The 25,498-nt window shown below is 38.7% G+C and overlaps 1 protein-coding gene and 1 pseudogene across 1 annotated transcript in view; one reads left to right on the forward strand and one right to left on the reverse strand.

The window, feature by feature from the left end:
• GPC5 (glypican 5) overlaps positions 1-25,498 on the reverse strand; it is a 1,611,475-nt gene that overhangs the window by 1,259,486 nt on the left and 326,491 nt on the right. Inside the window, exon 3 of the mRNA XM_004371398.1 lies at positions 20,807-21,501. Coding sequence (XP_004371455.1) covers positions 20,807-21,501 — 695 coding nt within the window. The remainder of the gene's footprint in view (positions 1-20,806; positions 21,502-25,498) is intronic.
• Positions 6,582-8,179, forward strand: LOC101351303 (guanine nucleotide-binding protein G(k) subunit alpha-like; annotated as a pseudogene).

Genomic DNA, 25,498 nt, shown 5'->3' on the forward strand with positions numbered 1-25,498 from the left:
GACTAACTTGAAATGTAAACTTCATTTAATTACATCAGTAAAAAAAAAGAAAGTAAAAACAGACAGCTTACAGAATGGAAGAAAACACTTAGACACTATATATCTATTAAGGTTTTAATATTCAGAATATGTAAAGAATTCTTACAACAAAACAAAAGTCAAATCATCCAGTTAAAAAACAGGCAAAGAACTTGAATAAACATTTCACCAAAAAAGATACACAAATGCCCAATATGCACATGAAAAGATGTTCAGCATCTTTAGTCATTAGGAAAACGCAAAAAATGCAAATCAAAACCATAATTAGTACCACTTACAACCCACTAGGATTGCTGTTTTATATATTAAAAAAAAAAAAAGATACTGTCAAGGATATGGTAGAAACTGGAACACTCCTCCATTGCTGGTGGGAATGTACAGCTGCTATAGAAAACAGTTTAGCAATTCCTCAAAAATTTAGACATAGAATCATCAGATGACCCAGTAATTCCACTCCAAAGTATATATTCAAAAGAAACGAAAGCAGAGACTCAAACAGATACTTGTACATTAATCTTCACTGCAGTATTATTATTCACAATAGCCAAAAAGTGGTACTACCCAAAAGTATATCAACACATGACTAGATAAACAAAATGTGGTATATATAATGGAATAATATTCAGCAATAAAATGGAGTGAAGTTCTCATACATGCTAAAATATGAATGATCTTTGAAAACATTACACTACATGAAATAATTCAGACACCAAAGAACATACATTGTGTGATCTCACTTATACGAAATATCTAGAATCAGGAAATGTATAGAGACAAAAGCAGTGTTTATTTTGTGGGGAAGGAAGAGTGGTGAATTATTGCTTAATAAGTATAGAGTTTTTGTTTGGAGTGATAAAAATATTTGGAAATACATAGTGATGATGGTTGTACAACATCGTGCGTGTAATTAACGTCATTGGATTGTGCACTCTAAAATGGCATTGTTTGTTTTATTGTATTTTATCACAATAAAATTAAAAAGATAAAAGACGATTGCTAAAGAGATAGGTATAAGCCACCAGCCCTTCTGACCAAAGTAGCCCCTGTGTGAGCACACAGCAGAGAAAAATGTGAATCAAAAGATCACACAGTTAAGAAGTAGTACACGTATATGTAAAGATTTGTAAATTCCAACTACTCCTTCCTTAGTTGTTTAAAGTGAAATTAGTGAAGTGACTTGAAACCCAGTTCAGAGCCCATCATTACCTGTCTCATACCCTTCCCCACACTAAATGCTAGCTGGATACTAAATAAAGAGGACTCTGAGAGTTGGAACCTGCTCTGATCAATCTAGGCTGGATTTAGACTCCAAGGCCACAGAAAGAAAAGTTTATTGAAGAGAAAGGGGATCAAAAGCCAGTATTGGCAGCCTGCAAATCTTGTGCTGTGGAATTTCCCAATCAGTAACCCAGAATGGTTACAAGTGTGAAAAAATTATCTCCTTAGTTTTTGAGGCAACCAGTAAGCATCTAGAGTAGCCAAAGCCACAGGCCATCGTCTCTGACCTACAGAGACTAGCCCATATCCCCAGCTTTATGTGATAAGATCACAGACTTTGTGGGCCAATGTGGGGAAGGTTGGAAGGTACAATTTTACTTTTCCCCTTTCTCACCTCCACTGAGGTATGCCCTGGTTGCCAGGCACCAGGGAGGTTCTGGACAGATTGCTCATTCGTGTGGGCTCTGTTGACTGTTGTGGTGACAGGGTCCTGGCAACCTAAGGCAACACAGCAGTGGCCTCAGGAGCCAAGGATGGTCTGCTAACTGCTGTGATCCTCTGCATGATGCTGATATTAGAGGTCCTATGTCAGACAGAGGCAGTGCTGCCAGAGGACCATGCGTCAGTCCCCCATTTCCAAGGAATGCTGTAGGAGATGGTGACTTTTATGCTCATATTGACAGCTTTATTTTTAAACATTTTCATAACTATGCCAGAAGACGCAGAAAATCATTGAAATTGTCAAGGATTTCATTTTACTTGGACCCCCAATCAACGGAAGCAGCAGTCAAGAAATCAAACAACGCCCTCAGGGACCAAATTACTGGGCTGAGGGTTGTGGGGACCATGGTCTTGGGGAATATCTAGCTCAATTGGCATAACATAGTTTATAAAGAAAATGTTCTACATTCTATTTTGGTGAGTAGCGTCTGGGGTCTTAAAAGCTTTTGAGTGGCCACCTAAGATACTCCACTGGTCTCACCTTGTCTGGAACAAAGGACTAATAGATGACAACTACCACAGCCTCCACCAGACTGAGTCCTGCACAACTAGATGGTGCCCAGGTACCACCACTGTCTGTTCTGACAGGGATCACAATTGAGGGTCCCGAACAGAGCTGAAGAAAAATGTGGAACAGAATTATAACTTAAAAAAAAGACCAGACTTACTGGTCTGACAGAGACTGGAGAAACTCTGAGAGTATGGCTCCCAGACACCCTTTTAGCTAGTAATGAAGTCGCTCCTGAGGTTCACCCTTCAGCCAAAGATTAGACAGGCCCATAAAACAAAACGAGACTAAATAGGCACATCAACCCAGAGGCAAGGACGAGAAGGCAGAGGGGGACAGGAAAGCTGGTAATGGGGAACCCAAAATCAAGAAGGGGAGAGTGTTGACATGTTGTAGAGTCAGCAACCAATGTCAGAAAACAATATGCATATTAATTGTTTAATGAGAAGCTAGTTTACTCTGTAAACCTTCATCTAAAGTACAATAAAAAAATAAAAATATTCATTTACCAAAAAAAAGAAATCAGACTATGTATTGCATTGGGCAAATCTACTCCAAGAGACCTCTTTAAAGTATTAAACAGCAAAGATGTCACTTTGAGGACTAAGGTGTACCTGACCCAAGCCATAGTATTTTCAATTGCTTCACATGCATGTGAAAGCTAGACAATGAATAAGAAAGACCGAAGAAGAACTGATACCTTTGAACTATGGTGCTGGCAAAGAATATTAAACATACCATAGACTGCCAGAAGAATGAACAAATCTGTCTTGGAAGAAGTACAGCCAGAATGCTTCTTAGAAGTGAGGATGGCTAGTCTTCATCTGATCTACTTTGGACATGTTATCAGGAGAGACCAGTCCCTGGAGAAGGACATCATGCTTGGTAAAGTAGAGGTTCAGAAAAAAAGAGGAAGACCTTCAACAAGATGGACTGACGTAGAGGTTGCAACAATGGGCTCAGACATAGCAACAACTGTGAGGATGGCGCAGGACCAGGCAATGTTTTGTTCTGTTGTACACAGGGTCGCTATGAGTTGAAACCAACTCGACAGCACCTAACAACACATGCTAGGAGACACAAAAAACTGGCCACTGGGATGTCAGAACTTCTTGACAAAAGACACCAAATTGCTGAGAAGTTTCATCACATTGAAAGAGAATTTAGAGACCTTAAACCAACTAGAAGTCAAATTCAGGAACAATCTATCAGAAATAGTAAACATGGAATCCGTGAATAAAGAACTGGAAAGCTACAACTCTTGACCTTAAAATAGACACTTACTTTAAAAAGCATGAAAAGAAAAACCATCTACCTGTTTACAAAAAGTAGGGCTGATGAGTGACATTACAAGCAAGACTAAGTCCTTAGAAGACATACCAAAGTAAATTGAATATTAAGTAGCTGTAACCAAAAAATGGTTGAGAACACATTAGAGGAATGGAGAGCAGTTACAGACAGCACTAACAGAGGTTTTGTGGAAAAGTTCAACATTCACAGAAGCACAAATATGCTCTCACAAGAATCTCAAAATGGAAGGAAAGAGTAGGCAAAATTATTAAAGAGAAAATAAATCTCAGAACACTCTAAACTGCTATCTTAGTTATCTAGTGCTGCTATGACAGAAATACCACAAGTGGGTAGCTTTAAGAAATAGAAACTTATTTTCTCACTGTTTAAAAAAAAAACCCATTGCCATTGAGTCGATTCCAACTCATAGCGACCCTAGAGGACAGAGTAGAACTGCCCCACAGGGTTTCCAAGGAGCAACTGGTGGATTCAAACTGCTGATTTTTTGGTTAGCAGCTGTAGGTCTTAACCACTACACCACCAGGGTTTCCTCTCACTGTGTAGGAGGCTAGAATTCCAAATCCAGGGCACTGGCTCAAGTGGAAGGCTTTCTCTCTTTGTCTGCTCTAGGGGAATGTCCTTGTTCCTTGATTCCTTCGTGACCTTCATGTGGTGGGGCATCTATCTTCCCCCATCTCTGCTTTCTTAACCTGCTCCTTTTATATCTCAAAAGAGACTGACTCAAGATATACCCTACACTAATACTGCCTCATTAACATAACAAAGCAAACCCATCCCCAAATGGAATTATAATCACAGGTACACGGGTTAGGAGTTACAACACATATTTCTGAGGGACACAATTCAATTCATTAACAACTGCCTATGAAGAAAATGCTTAATAATAAAGACAGATTAATGCCCCAGGGGAACGTTTCCTAAAATAAGTGACTGGGCTGCTGTTCTTAGAAGTCAATATAGACAATGCGAATGTGGAATTGGATGTTCCAAAGAACATCAAGAAATGGAGACTTCTTAGACCATGAATTCAAGAATGTTGATTTATTTCACTACATTAAACAGCAATTTACAAACTCCCAAAGAAAAAAGAAAACAACTGTGAAAGAAATTAATTGAAGAGGTTAAAATAATCTCTACATTTAAAAATCATACCATAACACTACAAACCAAGAAAACTGTCCTCTAATCAGAAAATGCCCAGTTAGAAAGGGAGAAGTAGAAAGTCCTTTTTGAAGTGAAACAAGGAAACACACACACACACTTTTATTCAATGTGCAATTTTGAGAGAATATACTCCAGAGAGATAGAGGAGAAATCATCATCCTTGCCTGTAAAGACATGCACACTTATGAAATTAAAGCAGAAATTACTCACAAAAAATCTAAAAGAATAACTCAGTATTATCAAAGCCTTCTTGATGCCCAGGAGAGAAGAGAGCATGATATTGGGACAAAAGCTCTATCAGCTGAGAGAAACCCGGACAACTTAAAGGAAACAAATGCATACATATCCTTCTGTCCCTGACATTCCAAGTGGGGCATTTGGCTGAGGCTCAAGAACACAACCAGGAATCCTCCGGACGACCAGATTCCTGAGGAAGGAGGAGCATCAGGCTGAGATGCGCAGGCACAAAGCACCCAGTGCCCAGTGTCAATCGGCTGTCAACCCCCAGGGTCCCTCCAGTCTGGTCAACTCCAGCCCAAGTCACCAAGACCTCCACTACGCTGAGACAGAGTTTGGCTTGGTGCTCCTCACGCAGGCAGAAGCTCAACAGCTTCCTCTCCTTCAACCCTCCCACCTGATAGCAAGAGCAGCGAGCCCAGGCTCTGGTACTTCACCCTGTCCTCTGGTCGTCAGAGATCAGAGGCTGAACAAGGGTCCCAGGAGGAAGTTCCTGACAAGAAGACACCCTGTGCTCCCCACAGCTTTGGAATGTATGGAGGAAGCTTCCCAAGAATCCTCTCAGCCAAGAATCTTCCTGGGTTCACCAAGCTCTGCATTCTACCGGCAACAAGAAATACCTCAACATCAACCACTAGATTCCCTCTTCTGTCCACATAATCTGGAAACACTAATGGGTCACCTTCTGAGATGATTCACCTTCCATTGAAACTATTTATAATATATAGGACAACAGCAAAACCTTTTGTCTCTCTCAATTAAAATATTTTATTTTGTCCCTTTTAGGCTTATTCTTTTATTCTATTCAATAGCTCGTGGGAATTTTGAATGGTTATAATTGTTAGTATGATACTTTAGAATTGTAGATTATATAATTTGGATCCTATAAATTACTGAATTGCATTTAATGTAGGTAATTCAATTAAAGTATTCTTATTGTCATTAAACAAAATAATCCAGAAATATGGTATATTGGTTCTTCTCTGGTAAGAGTATTACATGAGAAGTTTCATGAGTGGGAATGGCTGAAATTCATGGTTTATTTTCATATAACAAACACTCTTTAGTTATAATATTAATATTCTTTACCAATATAAATTAATAAAAAGCCACAAAGCTTATCCAGCTTCTGGGTCCTGTTTTGAATTAATGGTCAGAATATGAGTTGTGTTCATCAATAATGTGCATCTTGATTCATAAGAATCATAAATGGAGTTACTGGAAATTCTGCCTCAACTGGCCTATTTCTTGCCCATAATTTATCATTTTTTTGGCTTTTTTTTTTTTTTTTTAGCAAGTCTGCATTTCCTAATAAGGCCCCTGGAAGACATGCATCAGGTACATGTCATCTGCTGCCATATAGACCAATGTTTTTGTCCTGTATTTAGGCTCCATGATCGCAGAGAACCTGGTTCTTTTGTCCTCATACTTCTTCAAGGTTTTAAAAGACAAGAGGAAAACAGAGGATAGAGAGGGATGCAACCCAGAAGTAGATGCTGTTTCAGCCACTGGAGCTGCAGTCACACGATGGTAACCAAGCCTGGATCCAGTACCCTCTCCTACCAAAGCCATGGGCTGAAGACAAGGCAGCGATGGACGGAGCAGGATGATTGACAGTAACTTGCCAGAGGATGAGGAAAAAGCAGCCAAATGACTAAAGCTGCTGCTGCTGCTCAGTGCTGGAGAATCTGGTAAAAGCCCATCGTGAAACTGATGAAAATCATTCACGAGGATGGCCACTCAGAGCAAGAATGTAAACAATATAAAGTAGTGGTCTACGGCAATACAGCCCATCAATTCAATTATAAGAGCCATGGGACGGCTAAGGGTTGACTTTGGGGAAGCTGCCAGAGCAGGTGATGCTCCGAAATTATTTATTTTATCTGGCAGTGTTGAAGGAGTCATGACTCCAGAACTTGCAGGAGTGATTAAACGGTTATGGCGAGATGGGGGAGCATGCTTGCTTCAGTAGCTCCAGGGACTATCAACTCAACAATTTTGCTTCATATTACCTAAATGATTTGGACAGACTATCCCTAACCAACTATATTCCAACTCAGCAAGACGTCCTTTGTACAACAGTGAATACCACAGGCATTGTGGAAACGCATTTCACCTTCAAAGACCTATACTTCAAGACGTTTGATGTAGATGGTCAAAGATAATGAAAAAAGTGGATTCACCATTTTGGGAGAGTGACAGCAATTATCTTCTGTGTGGCCCTCGGTGATTATGACCTTGTTCTGGCTGAGGATGAGGAGATGAACTGAAGGCATGAACTCATGAAACTGACAGCATTTGTAACAACAAATGGTTTACAGCCACTTCAATCATTCTCTTCCTCAACAAGAAAGACCCTTTTGAGGAAAAACTAAGGAGGAGTCCATTAACTATCTGTTATCCAGAATACACAGGTTCCAAAAAACATGAAGAGTCAGCTGCTTACATTCAGTGACAGTTTGAAGATCTGAACAGAAGGTACCAAGGAGATCTATACCCACTTCACCTGTGCCCCAGAGCTGTGTGATTAATTACTTTTGTGTGTGGTCTTTCTAGCCATGGGCTTGTAACTCCCAACCAGGTGACTGTGTGATGGGCTAATTGTGGCCTACCATGAGGATTGGTCAGTTTTGCCTTAAAAGAGAGCCAACTGCAGAGCAGCGGGGAGGAATCCACCACCAGCAGGAGAGACCTGGCAGCAGAGGATGGTGTGGTGGGCTTCCCAGCCCATGGAGAGAGAAAGCTGAGTGCCTCTGGGCAGAGACTGAGGACGAGGGAGAGGCATGGCTGCAAGCACAGCTGGAGAGAGGCTATCCTGATGGAAGAACTGTATCCTGAATGTCATCAAGCCTGAATTGTAACTGTTGCTTCCCTAATATACCTCATAATTGTGAGTATGGTCTGTGGGTTCTGTGTGGCCATTGCAATGAATTATCAAACCCAGTAGAGAGTGTTGTGGGAGGGACAGATGGTGTCAGAATTAGGATGGCAGAGAGAGGAGGCTTGTCTGGCTTCCACCTCATGGGAGTCAGCCTTGCGCTGTTGATCTTGGTTCTCCATCCCCCTTGCGGGGTTGGAGGAGGTCAGACACTGACCCCCACACTGCTTTTACACACAGATACCAAGAATGTGCAGTTTGTTTTTGATGCTGTTACAGATGTCATCATTAAAAACAACTTAAGGGAATGTGGACTTTATTAAAGAGCATGAATATTAGTAAAAGTTACTGCAGTGTGGAATGTTGAGACCAATCTTTTGCTGTCTCATGGGATAGCTAAAAGCAAGAATGGGACCACGCAGTGGCAGCAGCATGCAGAATCTTAGCATTGTTTAGCACAATCTTCTGGATTAGGGAACTTTTAATTGATAGAGATGATAAAGTCAGACATTGGAACTGGAACAACTGTAAAGTATTTCAATCATCAAGCTATCACTTGGGTTTCATGATCTCAAATGTTTAGGGTAGTTGTGAAGTTGAGGTGCTGTATTCCAGAACTTCAATGTGTAGCTTACTCTTTTTTTTCTTCTTCTTAACAAACCACGAGTAGTTCATTTTAAAAGTTGTTTTTCTTTCATCAAGAAAAGAATAACTTTACTAAATTTTATTTTTTGGTTTGCAAAAGAATCTTTGGAACCCTAGTGGCACAGTGGCTAAGAGCTACAGCTACTAACCAAGGGGTTGGCAGTTTGAATCCACCAGCTGCTCCCTGGAAACTCTACGGGGCAGTCGTAATCTTTATTAAAACACAAACAATGCTAACTCCGCACATGATGTGACCAGATCATCTTCGAATGTCCCTCTTAGTAGGAACTCTTTGTTTTTAACTCTTGGTATGGTCAGAATATATCTGTAATTATTTACAATTCTTTCCAGTTCTTAGGGCTATAATTATAGCTTTTTTGGATAAAATTTATGTTACTCTCCTACTCAAAGTACCATTATGGTTTCTAAATGGAAATTACACTGAGAGTTCTGCAATAAAGTTCCACCTCTCTTTTTCTTTCTTTTTTTTTTTAAGCTTATGGTAGAAGATTAACCTGGTTTATGCTGATTACCAAATTACTAGGTAAATACTGGTATAGTATGATAAAGCCAGCTTCTGGAGTACAGACACTCCCAGAGCAGATGCCAATTAGAAATGCAAATTGCTAGATTCCAAACAGAACAAACGACTTTGCTGCCACGTATCTACTACACTGGACACTTTGATTCTTGTGTGCTTGTCTCAGTCACAGGGAGTTTTGTAAAGGCTGCCCTTGTTTTCCATCTTCCACGGCCTTTCCTGTTGGGAGACACCTAAAGTGTATTAACACTGCAAGCTCTCACTTCGTAAATGTGGTGCCAAATCCGTTTGCCACTGTTTTTATGGTGGTAATGTTAACTGTAGTAATTCTCGGTATGTTCATTTGATAAAACTATTGCATTTGGGGACTTTTTCCACTTTGTCATGTGTACAGGTTTTAATCTGTTAGAGTTGGCATGATTAAATGCCAGTATTAAAATGGTGAGTCAAGAGTCCAGTTTGCTCCTGTTTGTAACTAGTCCATTCTGGAAATAATTCCCTCTGTTTCATTTTGACCCTCCCTGTTGAATGTTCTTTGCCCTTTGTCTGAGAATGGATTTAGGGAGAAGGGTTCCCTGAAGGTCTATTCCTTTGAAATAAAAGTACTGTTGGATCTTGGCCTAAGTCTGAGGGTGTTCTGTCAAATCTTTGTTAAGTGATATGCAGTCATAATCTATTTTCCAGATTTACATTTTGGTTATATACAGAGCTGTATTCACTTCAGCCTACAGGTCCTTTTGTATGATGTACAGCAAATGCCATTAAAGATTGAGTGGTCTGTTGGGGGAAGGCAAATGAAGAGAAAACATTCTGAGCATTTCAAATTAGTAGTTTGAGCAGTGATTTTTGGGGTCCAATCTTTTCGGGTTGGATTCTATTTCATCTTTTGATGTGACTTTTCACCAATTAAAGAAAACAAAAACCAGCTGACAGTCACCAACACTGCTTCAGAAAGCAAGCCACAGTAGTTCGGTGCCTTTCTTTTTTTTTTTTGGAAAAATGTAACTATGCAGCTGGTATAACTGTAGTATCTGACAAATTTTAGAGGTGGGAAAACTTGATCTGAAAGAAAGACAATTATACATTTCAACTGGTGACTGACTGACGTCCACAATGTAAATAGGGTTGATAGTGCTCATTTGTTCATTCTGCATACATCTTTTGCTTACTGTATTCTGTAATAGAGGACCATCTGGAAATGAGAACAGGGGAAATGTTGTTTTCAAGTATAGTCTTCTATCCTCTGGGCTCATACAATGGTGTTGTTAATAATCCAAAATAACAGATAATCCAAAAAAGTTCATTTTACTTTGGAATGCATTTTGTACTTTCATTTGAGTATGTATATCTGTTATGTTCATTGTTTCAGCCCTTTTTTAATGAAAAATATTTCTCCACCTTTTTCTGCCTCTACACAATTTACATTTGCTCTGTATTTACATGAAGACCACCTCTGCCCCGCCACCCCAAATAACTTATCTGAATATATATTCCTTGAGGACACAGAGAGGCAGTTTAAGTCAGTGGTTCTCAAATATGACAAGTCAAAATCATCTGGGACCATCTTAGAGATTGACTCTTGGCTGGTGGGCTTGTAAGCTGTAATTTTTAAAAGGTGACTGATCATCAGCCAGGTTTGCAAATCACTAATTTATATTTTGAAATAAAAGATCTTTTCTTACAGCAGAGCCAGAATGTGCGGATGAAATGCCAAATCTACTAGCCTGGTTTCAGAAAAAGAATTGATGTTTGTAGTCAAAGCAGCTAAAATCTGCCTTAGATCTTTTCTCTGGAGAATGCTGGAGATTTGTGAAGGATAATGTTTCAGAATTCAGATGGCCAGGCTTTGGAGCATCTAAGAAGTCAGCACATCCAAGGAATGTAAGTTTAAAGAACAGTAAATAGACCATAGCAGGAAGGACTGCAACAATAACTTTGTTTTATTGACAGTGTCATCTTCTCCACCTGATTAAAACCTTGGGCCATAGAACTGCCACCCATCAGTTTCTATGTAAAGAGGAATTATTCTGCTCCCTAGCGGCCAGTCTTCCATAACTTTATAAATTCAACCTTGCAACATATTTCTCCTTCTGGCATGAAAATTGCAAGAATCATTACAATTATTTCAACATGGATCTTGAGATGACATTTTCATTTTGGAGAGCTTGAATTCTAAATCTCTAGCTTAGTATATCATGTTATTATTCTTTTCACTGATGGATTGTTATTTTTCATAAGGTGCTTACTTCTATAAGAAGAGATTGACCAAATTTTGGGGAGAAAAAAAAAAGGAAAACTGGATAATTGGATTCAGCTCCTTTGAAATACACAGTAATCATGATACTTGATACTCTTATTTGCAAATCAACGTGTTGTACCTATAAAAGGTGTGCGACTCGGTTTCCTCACTTTTGCAGTGATAAACTAACTTGAGTAAACCACCATACCATGGCCATATAGTATGATGCTTATGTTATTTTATAGAAAATTCGAGGCAAGTCCTATAGAGTTAATTTTATGTTTATTCCAGACACTTCTTGTGTATTTCCTATGAAGCACTATCATTTATGCTTATCTGGGAGTAAGACTGATTCTTGCAACACTGGCTAAGAATGAGCCACCTGCAATCTGAGAAGACCACATATTCCCTGGCCTCGTCACATCCACTGATCTCGATCAACAGTTGAGTACAGTGGTAAATAACAACAAAGAAAACTGAAAAGAGTTTTCAGAAGGCTCAGGACCAGCAATGAAGTCCATCCCATTGCTAAATCCAAAGATCATTTATTACTCTAGATTTATCAGCAGCATTTGAAATGATACTTCCTACTCCTTGAAATAGTTCCCTCACTTCGGGTTACTACACTTTCCAAGGGTTCCCCCTTTCTCAGGCCCTCTTTCTCATTTTCCTTTACTGGTTTCTCTTCGCCCTAGCCTCCTAATGTTGGTATTCCCCAAGACCCAGTCATTTTGTCCTCTTCTCTTCTCTCATTACATTTCCTCCCTTGATTGCCTCTCATGACCATTCTCATAGTTTACACACCATTCATATGCTCATGATTTCCAAATTTCTATCTCTAGCCTAAACTCTGGACTCAATATATCCACTTGAAATCTAATTGGCATCTGTGATGGTTAATGTTGTGTGTCAGCCTGGCACACTATGATTCCCAGTGGTTTGGCCAAATACTAGACTAGTTGCTGTTACATAATGTAATCTAATGCAATGTAATGCAATAACCTTCCTTACTGTAATCTAATGTAATCAATCAGTCAGTTGCAAGAGGATTTCCTTAAGGTATGCATTTATCACCTTCGAACAGATTCTATAAGGAGCCCTGGTGGTGCATGGTTAAGTGCTAAGGAACACACACACATACATACATATCACTGAGTCTGTTTCTCTAGAGAACTCAAACCAAGACAGTGTGTCATCTTTAACATGTTCAAAACTGAGCACCTGATCTTTCCCAGCACCTATTCCACTCACTCACAGATCTCCTCACCTCAGTTAAGGGTAACCTCATCTTTCCAGATATTTACTTAACTCCTCTTTTTTTCTCACATCCCACATCCAATCCTTCAGGTATTCCTTTTGGGTGTACCTCCAGAATAAATCCAGAATATGATCACGTCACCACCTCCACTGCTACCACACTGTTTCAATAGTTGCCTATCTCCCTACTTCTACCTTCGGCCCATACAATCTATTTTCAACGCAGCAGTCAGAATAGCCATGATAAAATACACAACAAACAATGTCAGTTCTGTTAAAATTTTCCAGTGAATCTCCATCCTACTCAAAGTAAAAGCTAAAATCCTTACAATGACCTGAAGGCCCTACTGGATCTCACCATTCCCTCTCAGACCTCATCTCATAACTTGTTCCCTTACCCCATCACACTGGTCTCCTTAATTTTCCTCAAACATCTCAGGTATGTCACTAGCCTCTGGGCCTTTGTACTTACTGCTCTTTTAGTCTAAAATGTCCATCCCCAGATAACTGCATGATTTACTTCCTTATCTCTTTCAAGGGTTGCTCAAATTTTACATTCTCAGTGTGACTACTCTTATCACCTGTATACAAATCTGTGCACACACATTATCTCCCAGCTCCACTACTGCTTTGTCTCCATAGCATTTATCACCTTCTAAGAAACTCTGTAAGGAGCCCTGGTGGTGCAATGGTTAAGCACTTGACTGCTAACAAAAAGGTTGGAGGTTCAAGCCCATCCAGCAGCTCCATGGGGGAAAGACCTCATGATCTGCTCCCATAAAGATTACAGCCTAAGAAACTCTATGGGGCAATTCTACTCTGTCACATGGGGTCTCTATGAGTTGGAATCAACTCGATGGCACTTAACAACAATAGACTCTATAACATACTTATTTTTATGATTAATCTCACCTTCCCTTTCAGAAGGAAAGCTCTGTGAGGGCAGGAATTTTTGTCTGTTTTGCTAAATGCTGAATTTTCAACGTCTAGAATAGTGCCTGGCACAGAGTCAACACTCAGCAGAGGTTGTTGAGAGAACTTTTGAACAAAGAAAATTGCCATAAGCATGAATGTGTTCCCACTCTCCTCTAGGCATATATTTATCACCGAATATAATGTACTTGTCCCTGCATATTTTCCTCTCTATATAAGAAAACGAGTTCCCTAAATAATTCTATCTCATTTCTGTATTTTCTGTATCAGTAGAGTGCCTTATTTAAAGTAGGTGGTCAATAAATGCTGATAGAACTAATTTTTTTAGTCTTTGTTTATTGTAGTAAATACATACGTAACAAGTCATTTGCCATTTCAACATTCTCGTGTACAATTCAGTGGTGTTAGTTATGTTTATCGTGCTATTCAATTATTAACATTATCCACTTCCAAATTTTCCTGTCACCTTTAACACAAGCTCAGTATAATGATATCTTTTTAAGATAACAAAAGAATATTGGTTACTTTAGATCAAGGACAATATAAATCAGTGCAATAAGTTATTCTGTAATAAAACATATTTAATTATGAGACAAAATATTGTTACCTTTAAGTAAAAATCATAAAATTAAATTTTTTTAAAATCAAACAATATAATTGGAGACTAACATATGTTTATCCATGTAAAGTTTCCCTCAATTAAAATTGTTCTTCTTTATAAGCGTTCCAGGTGCTTTTCAAAGTTTTGATGCTGAACCTGATTTTCCTCAGAAGTAGAATAGTAGTTAAACTTGTGATAAAATTCTAAATTAACATTTAGCTTGTGCCCTCTAGAATTGCTAATAGCTAAACAAGGTCTCTGGATTAGGTTTTCTAATGAATGTGAGGCCTCTCTTGTAAGCCTTGATATACCCCAACTTATTTATCAGTTTTATGGATAATAACTCTGATTGCAGAATGGGCCGAAATCCATAAAGTAAAATTTAATAATATGAAATATGACCACCTTTATTTCTGCAGAGAATGGTGAGTTTGACTATATGATCTTACAATGGGCTAATGAATTGCCCTTTTCTTCTTTATTAGTTTATAGATTTTTCTATTTTTGGTTAGCCTACTTTGGATACTTTCTGAGCTTTTATTTTGCCTATATTTTCTTCTTTCAATTGCTACTGATTTAAACTGTTACGCCTTTCCCTTCTCTTGTCAAGTTACTCTTATTTCTTAGAAAAGACAACCAATATGATTAGCATGCTCATCACAGTTTCAACATGAATCCACCACATAAGGTAAACAAAAATTAGGCAAAGGTAAAAACAGTATCTTCAAACACATTATGAATCTACTTTCAATGAAGTTTTTTGCCCAAGCATCCATAGATTTTTTCCGTAAAGCAGATGATTTGTACCCTTTGGTCACAGCCTTTTATTTTGTGGCAGCCAAGTGCAAGGATGTATGTGAATAAACACTCCTTAAACAAATGTTTGCTTCAGAGACAGTCTTCCTGGCTTTTTATATATGATGGAGCCTAGAGCACTCCAGAGATTCTACTTATTTGATTAACTGCAATCTCTTACATGTCTAAAGTTTATAAGTTCTGATCAGTATCACGATCAAAAGAACAGACTTCACATATCAAAAACTAATTTCAAAACAAGTACTGCCATTTTTAAACCTTTCTTCTCAGAAGCTCTAGGGAACCACCTCTGGAATCACATTTCATCCTGAGGATGATGATGTCCTTCCTTTAGCCCAGAGGTCTTTACCCCCAGGCCTCTGGCATCAGAGAAGCTGTAAAGTCCCCAGAATTATATGCAATATTTTACACACGCATGTGTGTCATTTTTCTATGGAGAGAGTATATTAGCCTTTACCTGATTCTAAAAGTGTTCTGTGGCCTCAAAAAGGTTTATGTACTCTGCCAACTCTTCATAATTCAAAAGCCCACACATTGCGCTACACTGATTGCACTAAGCAAACCTCATGGCATCTGTCAAGTTCAAGGGCTATATTTACTGTACACTTCATTAAGAATTAAAGATATTTAAAAATGCAGTGGCATTGTATTTTAAATAGGTACTTCTAAGACTAAAGTTTTGAGTATTTGTCCCATCCTTATTTGTCTCACTATCCCTATTATTTTATTATGCAAAATTCTATGACACAGTGATTTTTTGGAAAACACATACAACATTGCAGAAGATATAGGGCAAACTCTGTGCTTTGCCCTAAATAATCCAGGGCTACTCTTTTAATTTTCCTCTTCAATTTATATATATATATATAAAGTCATCTAAAAGTTTATTACATTTTCAGACATCTAAAAACATAAAAAACTTACTCTGCTTTCTTTCCACAGATTCAGCTAAATGTGGGTGTATAAAAGAGGAAGTGATGAGACATCAGTTTCCTAAACAATATAGTCTAATTACAGCACAAGAGTGTGTACAATTCACCTTAACACTCCGTTGTGGTAGGTTTTATGAATTGAATTACATAGTGTTCTAAGGTAATTTGGATGCAACCAGCTGAATCTCTATTATGGTACATATGTAAAAGAAATAGATTAACTATTTAAAAAATAGAGAATTTTTCCTATTGGAAATTATACACCTGATCCCAACAACTTTAAAAGTTTTTTTCCCCTAAAATTATACAGAATCAATGTTCAACTGCGTTTCCTGGGAACATCTTTTCCAGTTAGAAGATGTTAGGGCGTTGACATTAACCCAAGTCCTGTGTGCTTGTGCCTTTGATAAGGTGTTTAATTATATTAATAAATAATATACTAAATATATTAATAACAAGTAGAATTTCAAAAAACATCATTTTCTTTACAAAATGAAAAACGATTTCTTAACAAGGGGGTACGATATGTATTCATTAATATTAAAACATGTTAGAGACTTGTATGATGCTTTCTGAAAATTCCAGTTTTTTATCCAATAAAAATCTTGACAATTGTTTACTTACACTAAATAATCATTTTAAATATTTCCTTGAACTCTACACTACATTAATGAAAAGACTGTTTACTCCGTCAGTATTCAAAACACCAGAGAAATCAATGAAGTAGTAAAAAATAATTATATTGTGATAATAAAGAATAGGATTTGACCATGTGCCAAACACTAATCTAAGAGTAAAGGTTAATTTTATTCTTACAAGAATCCTGTAATGTTCAGATTGTTATGGTCCCATTTTACAAAAAAGGAAACTGAAGCAAGGAGAGATTAAGTAATATATCAAAGTTATAGCTCCAAGTGGTGGAGACAGATTTGAAACTGACCTTAGGGCATCTACTTTCAACCCCTACACCTTACTGGCTGCAGGGCTTTGAACAAGTTCTTCTGGTTCAAACGCCTGCTGAGAATGCACATTTCCACCCCAGATAGACTGAATCAGAATCTGCATTTTTACAAGATCCCCAGGTGATTTTTATAACTTCCGGGGAACTTGTCAGAAATGCAAATTGTCAGCAGGGAAATGCACATTCTAAGCAGGGGTTGAAACCAGAACGAACCAGCTTGAAGCCCCGTGGCTGCCTGAGTTTGCTAGTGTTGCCCTAACAAAATAGCACAGGTGGGTGGCTTAAAGAACAAAACTTAACTGTCTCACAGTTTGGGAGGCTAGAAGTTTGAATTCAGGTCATCAGCAGTGCTTCTTTTTGAAAGCTCTAGGCGAATGTCCTTCCTGGTCTGCTTCAGCGTTTGTAGTCCAGGGCAAGTGTTCTTTGGCTTGAAGACAGATTCTCACAAGGTATCTTCCCCCTGTGTGTATGTCTGTGTCTGTTTTCCCATTTTTAAGACACCACTCAGAAAAGGAGGAGCCCTGGTGGTGCAGTGGTTAAAGTGCTGGGCTGCTAACCAAAAGCTTGCCAGTTAGAACCCATCAGCTGCTCCGCAGGATAAAGATACGGCAGTCTGTATCCTTAAAGATTTACAGCCTTGGAAACCCCACGGGGCAGTTCTACTCTGTCTGATAGGGTCTCTATGAGTTGGAATCGACTTGACAGCAATGGGTTTCAGTTTTTTACCCAGAAGGGATTAGGTTTAGGCCGCACACCACTTTGGTATGACTTCATTAACATAACGACCAAAAAAATGCTATTTCTAAACAGGGTCACATCCACAGGTACAGAAGTTAGAGCATTAACGTATCTTTTTTGGGGGAGGGGCATGGTTCAATCTGTTAACATTGGCTCTCTGCTTCTGCTTTATTAAGTTTTGTATCAATTACATTCAGAATAATTATAATTTTTTTAAAAACACTCATAAATTTTGCTTCTTTAAAAGTTTACCAAATATAAGGTACTTACGATTTTCTCAGGAAATCAAAGAGGGAATTTTTGCCCCCCCTCCCCCCCCAACTGAGATTCATCCAACAGAAATATGATGCATCAGGTACCTCTGTGGATTTCTTAAAGGGAAATAGGTATTTACTGAGGACTAGACTTGGAAGTACTCGATCTTAGAGATTGCTTTGGGAATGTGAGAACGTCATTTTCTGGCTCTCCAGTAATTTATTTTGAATTTGCTAAATTCACTGATGTGTGAACTGGTTATCAAAGCTTGATAAACAGCTTATAAATCTCTTTGAAGTTGGCAGAAATAAATATTGATGAGTCAATTTTCAAGAAATTTAAGGCCAGTTTCTTGTTCTGTCCCCGTAAGTAAAAAAGAGGATCTCAGTTGTTTTATTTAGAAAAGAATCAACAATTTAGTAGAAAGAAATTACGTTTCTCAAGATAGTCATAAGACTATTTATTACATGAAAGCAGACTATATGCATAAAAATAGTGCTCCTTGAAAATTCACCTAGGAGTTTCATAACATGAAGATTTTGTATAAAATTTACTTATTTATAAAACACAGACATGATAATAATTCTAATTCTACAAGGTACTAAAGCTGAGCTGTCTGACGGAGGTTTCGTACGGCTGATCTTAGGCTAGCAAAGCAAAGAGCCAGGATCTCAGGCACCAAGTGCCTAACAACGTCCGAGTCTTACCAACATTCCATTGAAACGGTTACTTGCTTCCTCTTCCAGGAAAAGGACAAAGAGACTCAAAGGGTTGGAGTGGCTTGCTCAGGCCACATGGCTAATAAGCAGCATAGTCAGGATTTGAAACCATGCCTGTCTACCTGCAAACCTGTGTTATTTCAGAATTTGAAAAAGGAAAAATAGACTATTTCTATGTGATATATTTTAAGCATACAAAAAAAGATGACACTCCAGGTCTTCAAAATACATGTTAAAAAGGGAAGATAGACATATGATAGACAGACAGACAGATGATAGACAAGAAAGCTCTGGCCCTGAAACATTAAATGGAATGCCCCAAATTAATAATCAAGCCTGGACCTGGTCTCAGAATTCTTGTGCCTATTTTCCCTTTAAGAAGCCCTAGGGGCACAGTGGTTAAACTGCTTGGCTCCTAACCAAAAGATCAGCGGTTCGAAGCCACCAGCCACTCTGTGGGAGAAAGATGCGGCCATCTGCTTCCCTAAAGATATATAGCCTTGGAAACTCTATGCGGCAGTTCTACTCTGTCCCCCAGGGTAGCTATGGAATCTGACTCCACGGCAACAGGTTTGCTTTTTTTGTTTTTTGTTTTTTTTCCCTTTTGGAGATATTTGTTATTATAACACTGGCATTCTGTTTTCTGGATATAAATGATTCCTCCTCATAATTATGAAAAGCTTGAAATCTTCAAAGTCTTTTGCACTTCATTCCAATTAAGTTTATTACAGTGAGACCTGTGAGAGCCGGAACGCAATAGCAATGCCTTGTTTTCCAAGTCTCACATGTTTTCCACCTTTGACAGGGTACAGTCTTACCACTTTTCCATCGCTCCTTTTAGTGGAAAATATTTGAGTTTTCCTTCTCTGACAGGTTTCCACCTTACACAGGTTTCAGTTTTTGCAGGCTTTACTGTATATCCTTTCTAGAAGTTCTGGCCCATATCTGATTTTCGTAAAGGGATGAGAGAGAGCAAAAAAGACCTGGATCGCCACATATGGTTGGGAAGCTTGTTCATTGTATAAGGACGCCCAGCTGAACGGACTGGGGCATGGGGGCTGAAATCCCAAGTGATAGCATGGTGCTGCATCCACGTAAAGAGCGTGCCACTATTAATTTGCATAGAGGCACCTTATAGGCACAAACAGGCCCCGAACGGACGCCGGAAGTTAGGAAGTGAAGGGGAGGAGGTGGCTGTATGTAAAGATTTTCAGATCCAATTTCTATCAGAAATTAATTAAAGGAACTGATTTATATGACCAATGAGGACAATGTTTATCAGTTAAGTGAATCAGTGTGAGGATAGGAAGATATATTCTGTTAGCACCTAGAAAAGGAGAGAGGAGTATAATTTCATTTCAGGAGAAAAGATTTAGGATGAACATCAGCAGCATGTACAACTTCACTGCAAGGGATATGAGAACTGTTACTTAGAAGGCCTGTAAATATGTAAGAAAATAGCTTTTTACAGAAGGTGAGAGAAATAGAAAACTCTCACATCCTTTGACTTTATGACTGTGTTTCAAAAACTTCTTAAAGTTTTCTTGGAATCAAACACCATGACATTGTATGTATCATGTTTTCAGAAATCATGACACCATCACTGTGACAGATTCTGAAGAGTCTCTGAAGAAGCACTTCTGAACACCAAGCTATTGGTTCTTTATTTACTGGATACATAACAGCATTTTCTATTTTAAAGCTGAATGTCTTTGAAATTCTAACAATAACTACCCATTTTTTGACTACCAGACACCATACTAGGTAGTTAGCATACGTATTGCCTATCTTCACCAAAAAAAAAAAAAAAAAAAAACCACTCTAAAATTGTGTGTTACCATTCCCTTTCTATCAACAAAGAAACTGAGACTTAAAAGAGGCTAAGTGACTTGCTTAATCTCATGTAGCTAATTGTTGCCAGATTGCAGATCCAGAAACTTGCCTGTTCTGCTTTTAAAAACCTGAGCTCTTTCCACCATACCTGATTAACCCCTATGAGAAGGCTTCTGTGTAGGGGAGAAAATGGCATTTTAGCTAATCAAAATTTTGATGTAAGATTTAAAAACAATTATCTTGTATCAAATATTATAATCCACACATTCTCCTACAATTTCCTAAAGTATAAACTTCTTAAACTTGCCATAATTTTAAAGTACATAATATATATGAACTAACAAACTACCTTTCATGTAGCTGGTCATCAGTAAGTTTGCACGCGCGCGCGCGCACACACACACACACACCCACCCACATATACACTTTTGAGTTATAAATTCTAATTTATTAGAAAAGAAACATGGAGTGACTGCTTACCTGTTCAGACAATTTTTGTCCATTGCGGTGAGCGTGCATTACAGCATCATTAACAAGCAAGTGGAAGTTCAGAAGCACGTGTTCAATATCATACGTTCCATGCATCGCATGTGACAGTTCTTCCAATGACCGGATGTATGCATGCCAGTGTGGATTAAGCTCCGCCATGTGTGCCAAGCAGCCTCTCACGACATTGAGGCAGTACCCCATACAAGGCTTACTGAGAGTCAGGCCCTGGCAGTGAGGGCAGTACTGCATCTTCAGCAGGGCTCGGCTGCACTCTTTGGAGAACTGCACATGGTCTGTGGTATTGATGACTTCAATGCCCAGATTGAGTGCCTGCAGAAACGTGCGGATGGGCAGCAGTGACCTTCCCATCTGCCCCATTACTCTTTTGGGAATACTACCAAATGGACTAACATCCCGGCGGGCCATGCGGATGCATTCTGAATACTCCATGGACCTGCCAGTCACGCCAGGGTTAATCAGATGGTTGTAAACCAGAGGGAAAAGACTGTCAAAAAATCTGTTCACAAATTCTTCAGGATTAACATCTGTACCAAATAAAAAGAGGCCTACATCCATGAAGAACTCCTGAACTGAAGCAGCTGCTTCTAAGGCCATGTTCCTGTAGGTGTTGCAAAAAAGTATACTAGTGTAATTTTCTGCTTGTCTGATGAGAGTTTCAAGCGTTTCTGTAACAAAACAGAGGGAAGGATGAGAAGGCTTAGTATTCATGTTAAAATTGTTCATCCATCTCTTCTTCAAATAGTAAACGAGCCTAAGCATGGAAAGCTAATCTAAGGACCTAAACGGCAAGTTTTGGCTACAAAACCAATTTAGCATTCCAAGGATAGCTGCTGGTCAACAATGGACATTACATACAACACATGAATTTTATAGAGACGAATTTCCTAGACTCAAAGTCTGCTAAAAACACACAGAAATCAGGAGTGATGTCAGCAAAATGGTGGAGTAGGCAGCTGTGAACTCCCATCCCTCCAAAGAAACATTAAAATAAATAAATAAACTTTCAGAATCAACTTTTTCATAACTTTAGAAAACAATAAAAGGTTACATTAACCAACCAAATGCTGGATCAAGAAACAGGCAAGATAAAAATGACAGGAAAGCTTTGTGGCATGTTTGCTTGCCCTTGCGTTACCCCCTCCCAGCTCAGTAGCAGCTCTGAAAACAGCAGTGCAAGATCCCAGTGTGGGACCCTTGATCCCTGATTCTGGAGGAAGCAGAGTAGACCTCTGTGATGGTTAAGATTGTGTGTCAACTTGGCTAGGCCATGATTCTCAGTGTTTTGGCAGTCATATAATGTGATCACTTGCCTGTTGAAATTTGATATGTTATCACTCCCATGATGGGATCTGCCGTGAGTAGCCAGTCAGTTGAAAGGCAGTCTCCTTGGACATGGGGCCTGCATCTGAATATAGGCAGACATTCTGGCTTTTGCCTGTGCTGGATCCTGCAGCTGGCTCCTGTTCCTCTGGCCTCCAGTTCTTGGGACTTGAGCTAGCAGCTTAATTTCGGTATTGCCTGACAATCTTGGGAGTCATCGATCTTCACAGCCTGTAAGCAAGAGCCCTGCTCTCCAACCTGCTGATCTTAGGTTCGCCAGCCCCTATGGCTACATGAATCAGAAGCAGCCTCTATCCTGATCCATGGACTTGGGGCTTTCCAACGTCTACAACTGCATGAGCCATTTCACTGATATAAATCTCTGTATATATATATTTATATGTTACTAGTTTTGCTTCTCTAGAGAACCCAGCCTAAGATGATCTCATTCACAAAGTATTCTGTTGTTCTTTTCTAACCTTTCTGGAGGTCACCTGAAGGACTGGTGCAAGGTGCTTATCTCTGTTTCACCTAACTTAGAACCCACTCTGGGCAGAAAAGTGGTAGGTATTGCTCAAAAATACCGTATGGTGATAGAACAACTTGCAGCCACCTGGGACAACAGATTAAAGTTGAGGCATATAATAAACAACCTAAAGAGTGGGAGAATAAAGTAAAGAGAGAGTTTCTTTGGGAAATTTCTAGAGCATTCACAAGCTTTCGTGTATAGTGAGGAATTTAGAAAGCCATGCACATGCCCAGGATAGGACACATGTCCAGGAAAGACCTGAGTAGACCTTGTGCTTTCACCATAAGCTGTTCTATAGGCTCAGTGAAAGCAGGAAGCAAAGGCTAATAGAACTATAAATGGTCTAAGTATTAACAGATTGCCCCAGAACTGAGTTAATCTGCACACATTAGGAGATGTGAGGTTAGTTTTTCTATTTGTTTTTTAAGCTTCCAGCATTCTAGGAAATCTCAGTCAAAACACTGGCTGAACACAAGCTAAAACTTCAAAAATTAAGAATAGCAAACCCTAGGAAAGGAGGAAAATATGATTCCAGACTTACCACCTTATAATATGCAAATGTCGTTTTCAACAACAAAATAATCATGAAACATACAAAAACCCAGAAAGAATGTCCCATTCAGAGGGAAAAAAAAAAATTAACGGATCAAAACCATCCCTGAGGAAGCCCAGCCATTGGAGTTATTAAAGATTTTAAATCAACTGTCTTAAATATGTTCAAGGACCCAAAGAAAATGAAAGACAAAGAATGAAAAAAAACTAGAAATAAGATGTATGCAGAAAATGACTATCAATAAAGAAGTAAAAGTTTATAAAAGAGAACCAAATATAAGTACTGTGGCTGAAAATTACAATCATTAGAATTTTAAAATTCACTAGAGGGGTGCAACAGCACATGCAACCAGGCAGAAGACTCAGTGAATTTAATTTAAAGAAGAAGAGAAAGGGAAGAGGGCAGAAAGTAATATTTTAAGAAATAATGGCCTCAAACGTCCCAAATTTGATGAAAGACATGAATCTACACATCCAAAAATATCAACAAACTGTTAGCAGGATAAACTCAAAAAAATCCACACTGAGACAAATTACAGTCAAACTGTTGAAAGTCAAAGCCAAAAAGAATCTTTAAAGCAGCAAGAGAAAAGCAATTCAAAATGTACAGGTGATCCTCAATAACAGTAACAGGTCATTTCTCATCAGAAATCACAGAGGACAGAAAGCAGTGAGATAACATTTAAAGTACTGGAAGAAAATAAAACTAGAATATTTTATCCAAAATTACGGGAGAAAACATAAAAAGAGTATTTTGGAGTAATTAGCCAATGAAAATGGTATTTTAAAATGATAGTTTTAGGCAACAGTTGACCACCTTGTATATATTAGTAATTACATACTATAATTAGTCTAAGTAATGATACTGGACTATATCAATATATAATAAATTATAGCATACATTCAATAAAATTATCCTGTATCTTCAATCTCGTATTTATTTTAATTAGGTTGCAACAGGTCACAGGATAATTCAGTAATTAAACCATTGTTTGAGAATATTATAAAAAGAGATGGACAGAGTAGAAAAAAATAAAATGAAATAATAAAAAGCAGGCCTGCAAGGAGAGCTACAAATAAAGTGAAACTGGTCTTAATATGAAGGAGTCCTAGTGGCACAGTGTTTGAGCATTTGGCTGCAAACTGAAAGGTCAGCAGTTCAAACCCACTGGCCACTCCACGGGAGCAAGATGTGGCAGTCGGCTTCTGTAAAGATTATAGCCTTGGAAACCCTGTGGGGCAGTTCTGCTCTGTTTTATAGGGTCACTATGAGTCAGAATCGACTCAACAGGTTTGGTTTTGGTCTTAAATATAGCATGGTGTCCTCACAAATAAACCACTTCCTGAAAAGTACAAACAATGTAATATTGCATGCTCTGATTCTGGCCTGAGACTTCTTCATGTACGGCTACAAGCTTTAGTGTGATATGTCAAGGTGCATCTACCTTCTATTAAAGGCAGTAGCTTTGCAAGATTAAATAAGTGGCATCAACGGAGTACGAAAAACTCTGTTAACTAGGCAGGACCCAGTGCCCACTAGAGTACTTGCTACATAGAAGGCATTCAATAAGCATGTGCAAGAATGAAAATGGGATGTTAACTGAAGGCTTCACTTGAGCTTAGCTGCTCTGCCAGGTGAGACAGCATGAACATCAGAATTCCAAAACAGGCCTGATCACCTGGGCTACTTGGAGAAAATACAGATTGCCAGGTCTCTCCACTGGGGATTCTAACCAGGAGGTTAGTCTTGGTCCAGGAATATATATTTTTAATAAGCAGTCCAAGTGATTCTTTCAACCTGACCAGTTTTTGAAACACTAAAATTGCAGATATATATAAAATGTTCTCTCTGGTCTTACTGAGTGGGTCAGCAAGAATTTCCCCAGGACAGTCTGATCCCACAGCTGCCATCTCAGACACTACACTCTGCTTTCACAGATCTACAGAGTGAATGTGACGACCAAATTGAACCTTTGTGATCTGAACTACATTCAGACCTGCTAAGCTTATATTTTTCTCATTGACATAGGCTTATTTTTCTCAGCAATTTGTGTGTTACTATTAATTAGGGTCACTATGAGTCAGAATTGACTCAACAGCAACAGGTTTTTTTTTTTTTTTTTTTTTTGTAAATTCATTATGAGGAGCCCTGTCGGTACAGTGGTTAAATGTTAGGCTGCTAACCAAAAGGTTAGCAGTTGGAATCCACCAGGCCCTCCTTGGAAACCTGATGGGGCAGTTCTACTCTGTCCTGTAGGGTC

This window comes from Trichechus manatus, unplaced genomic scaffold (genome assembly GCF_000243295.1).
Source record: "Trichechus manatus latirostris isolate Lorelei unplaced genomic scaffold, TriManLat1.0 scaffold00013, whole genome shotgun sequence".
NCBI lineage: Eukaryota > Metazoa > Chordata > Mammalia > Sirenia > Trichechidae > Trichechus > Trichechus manatus.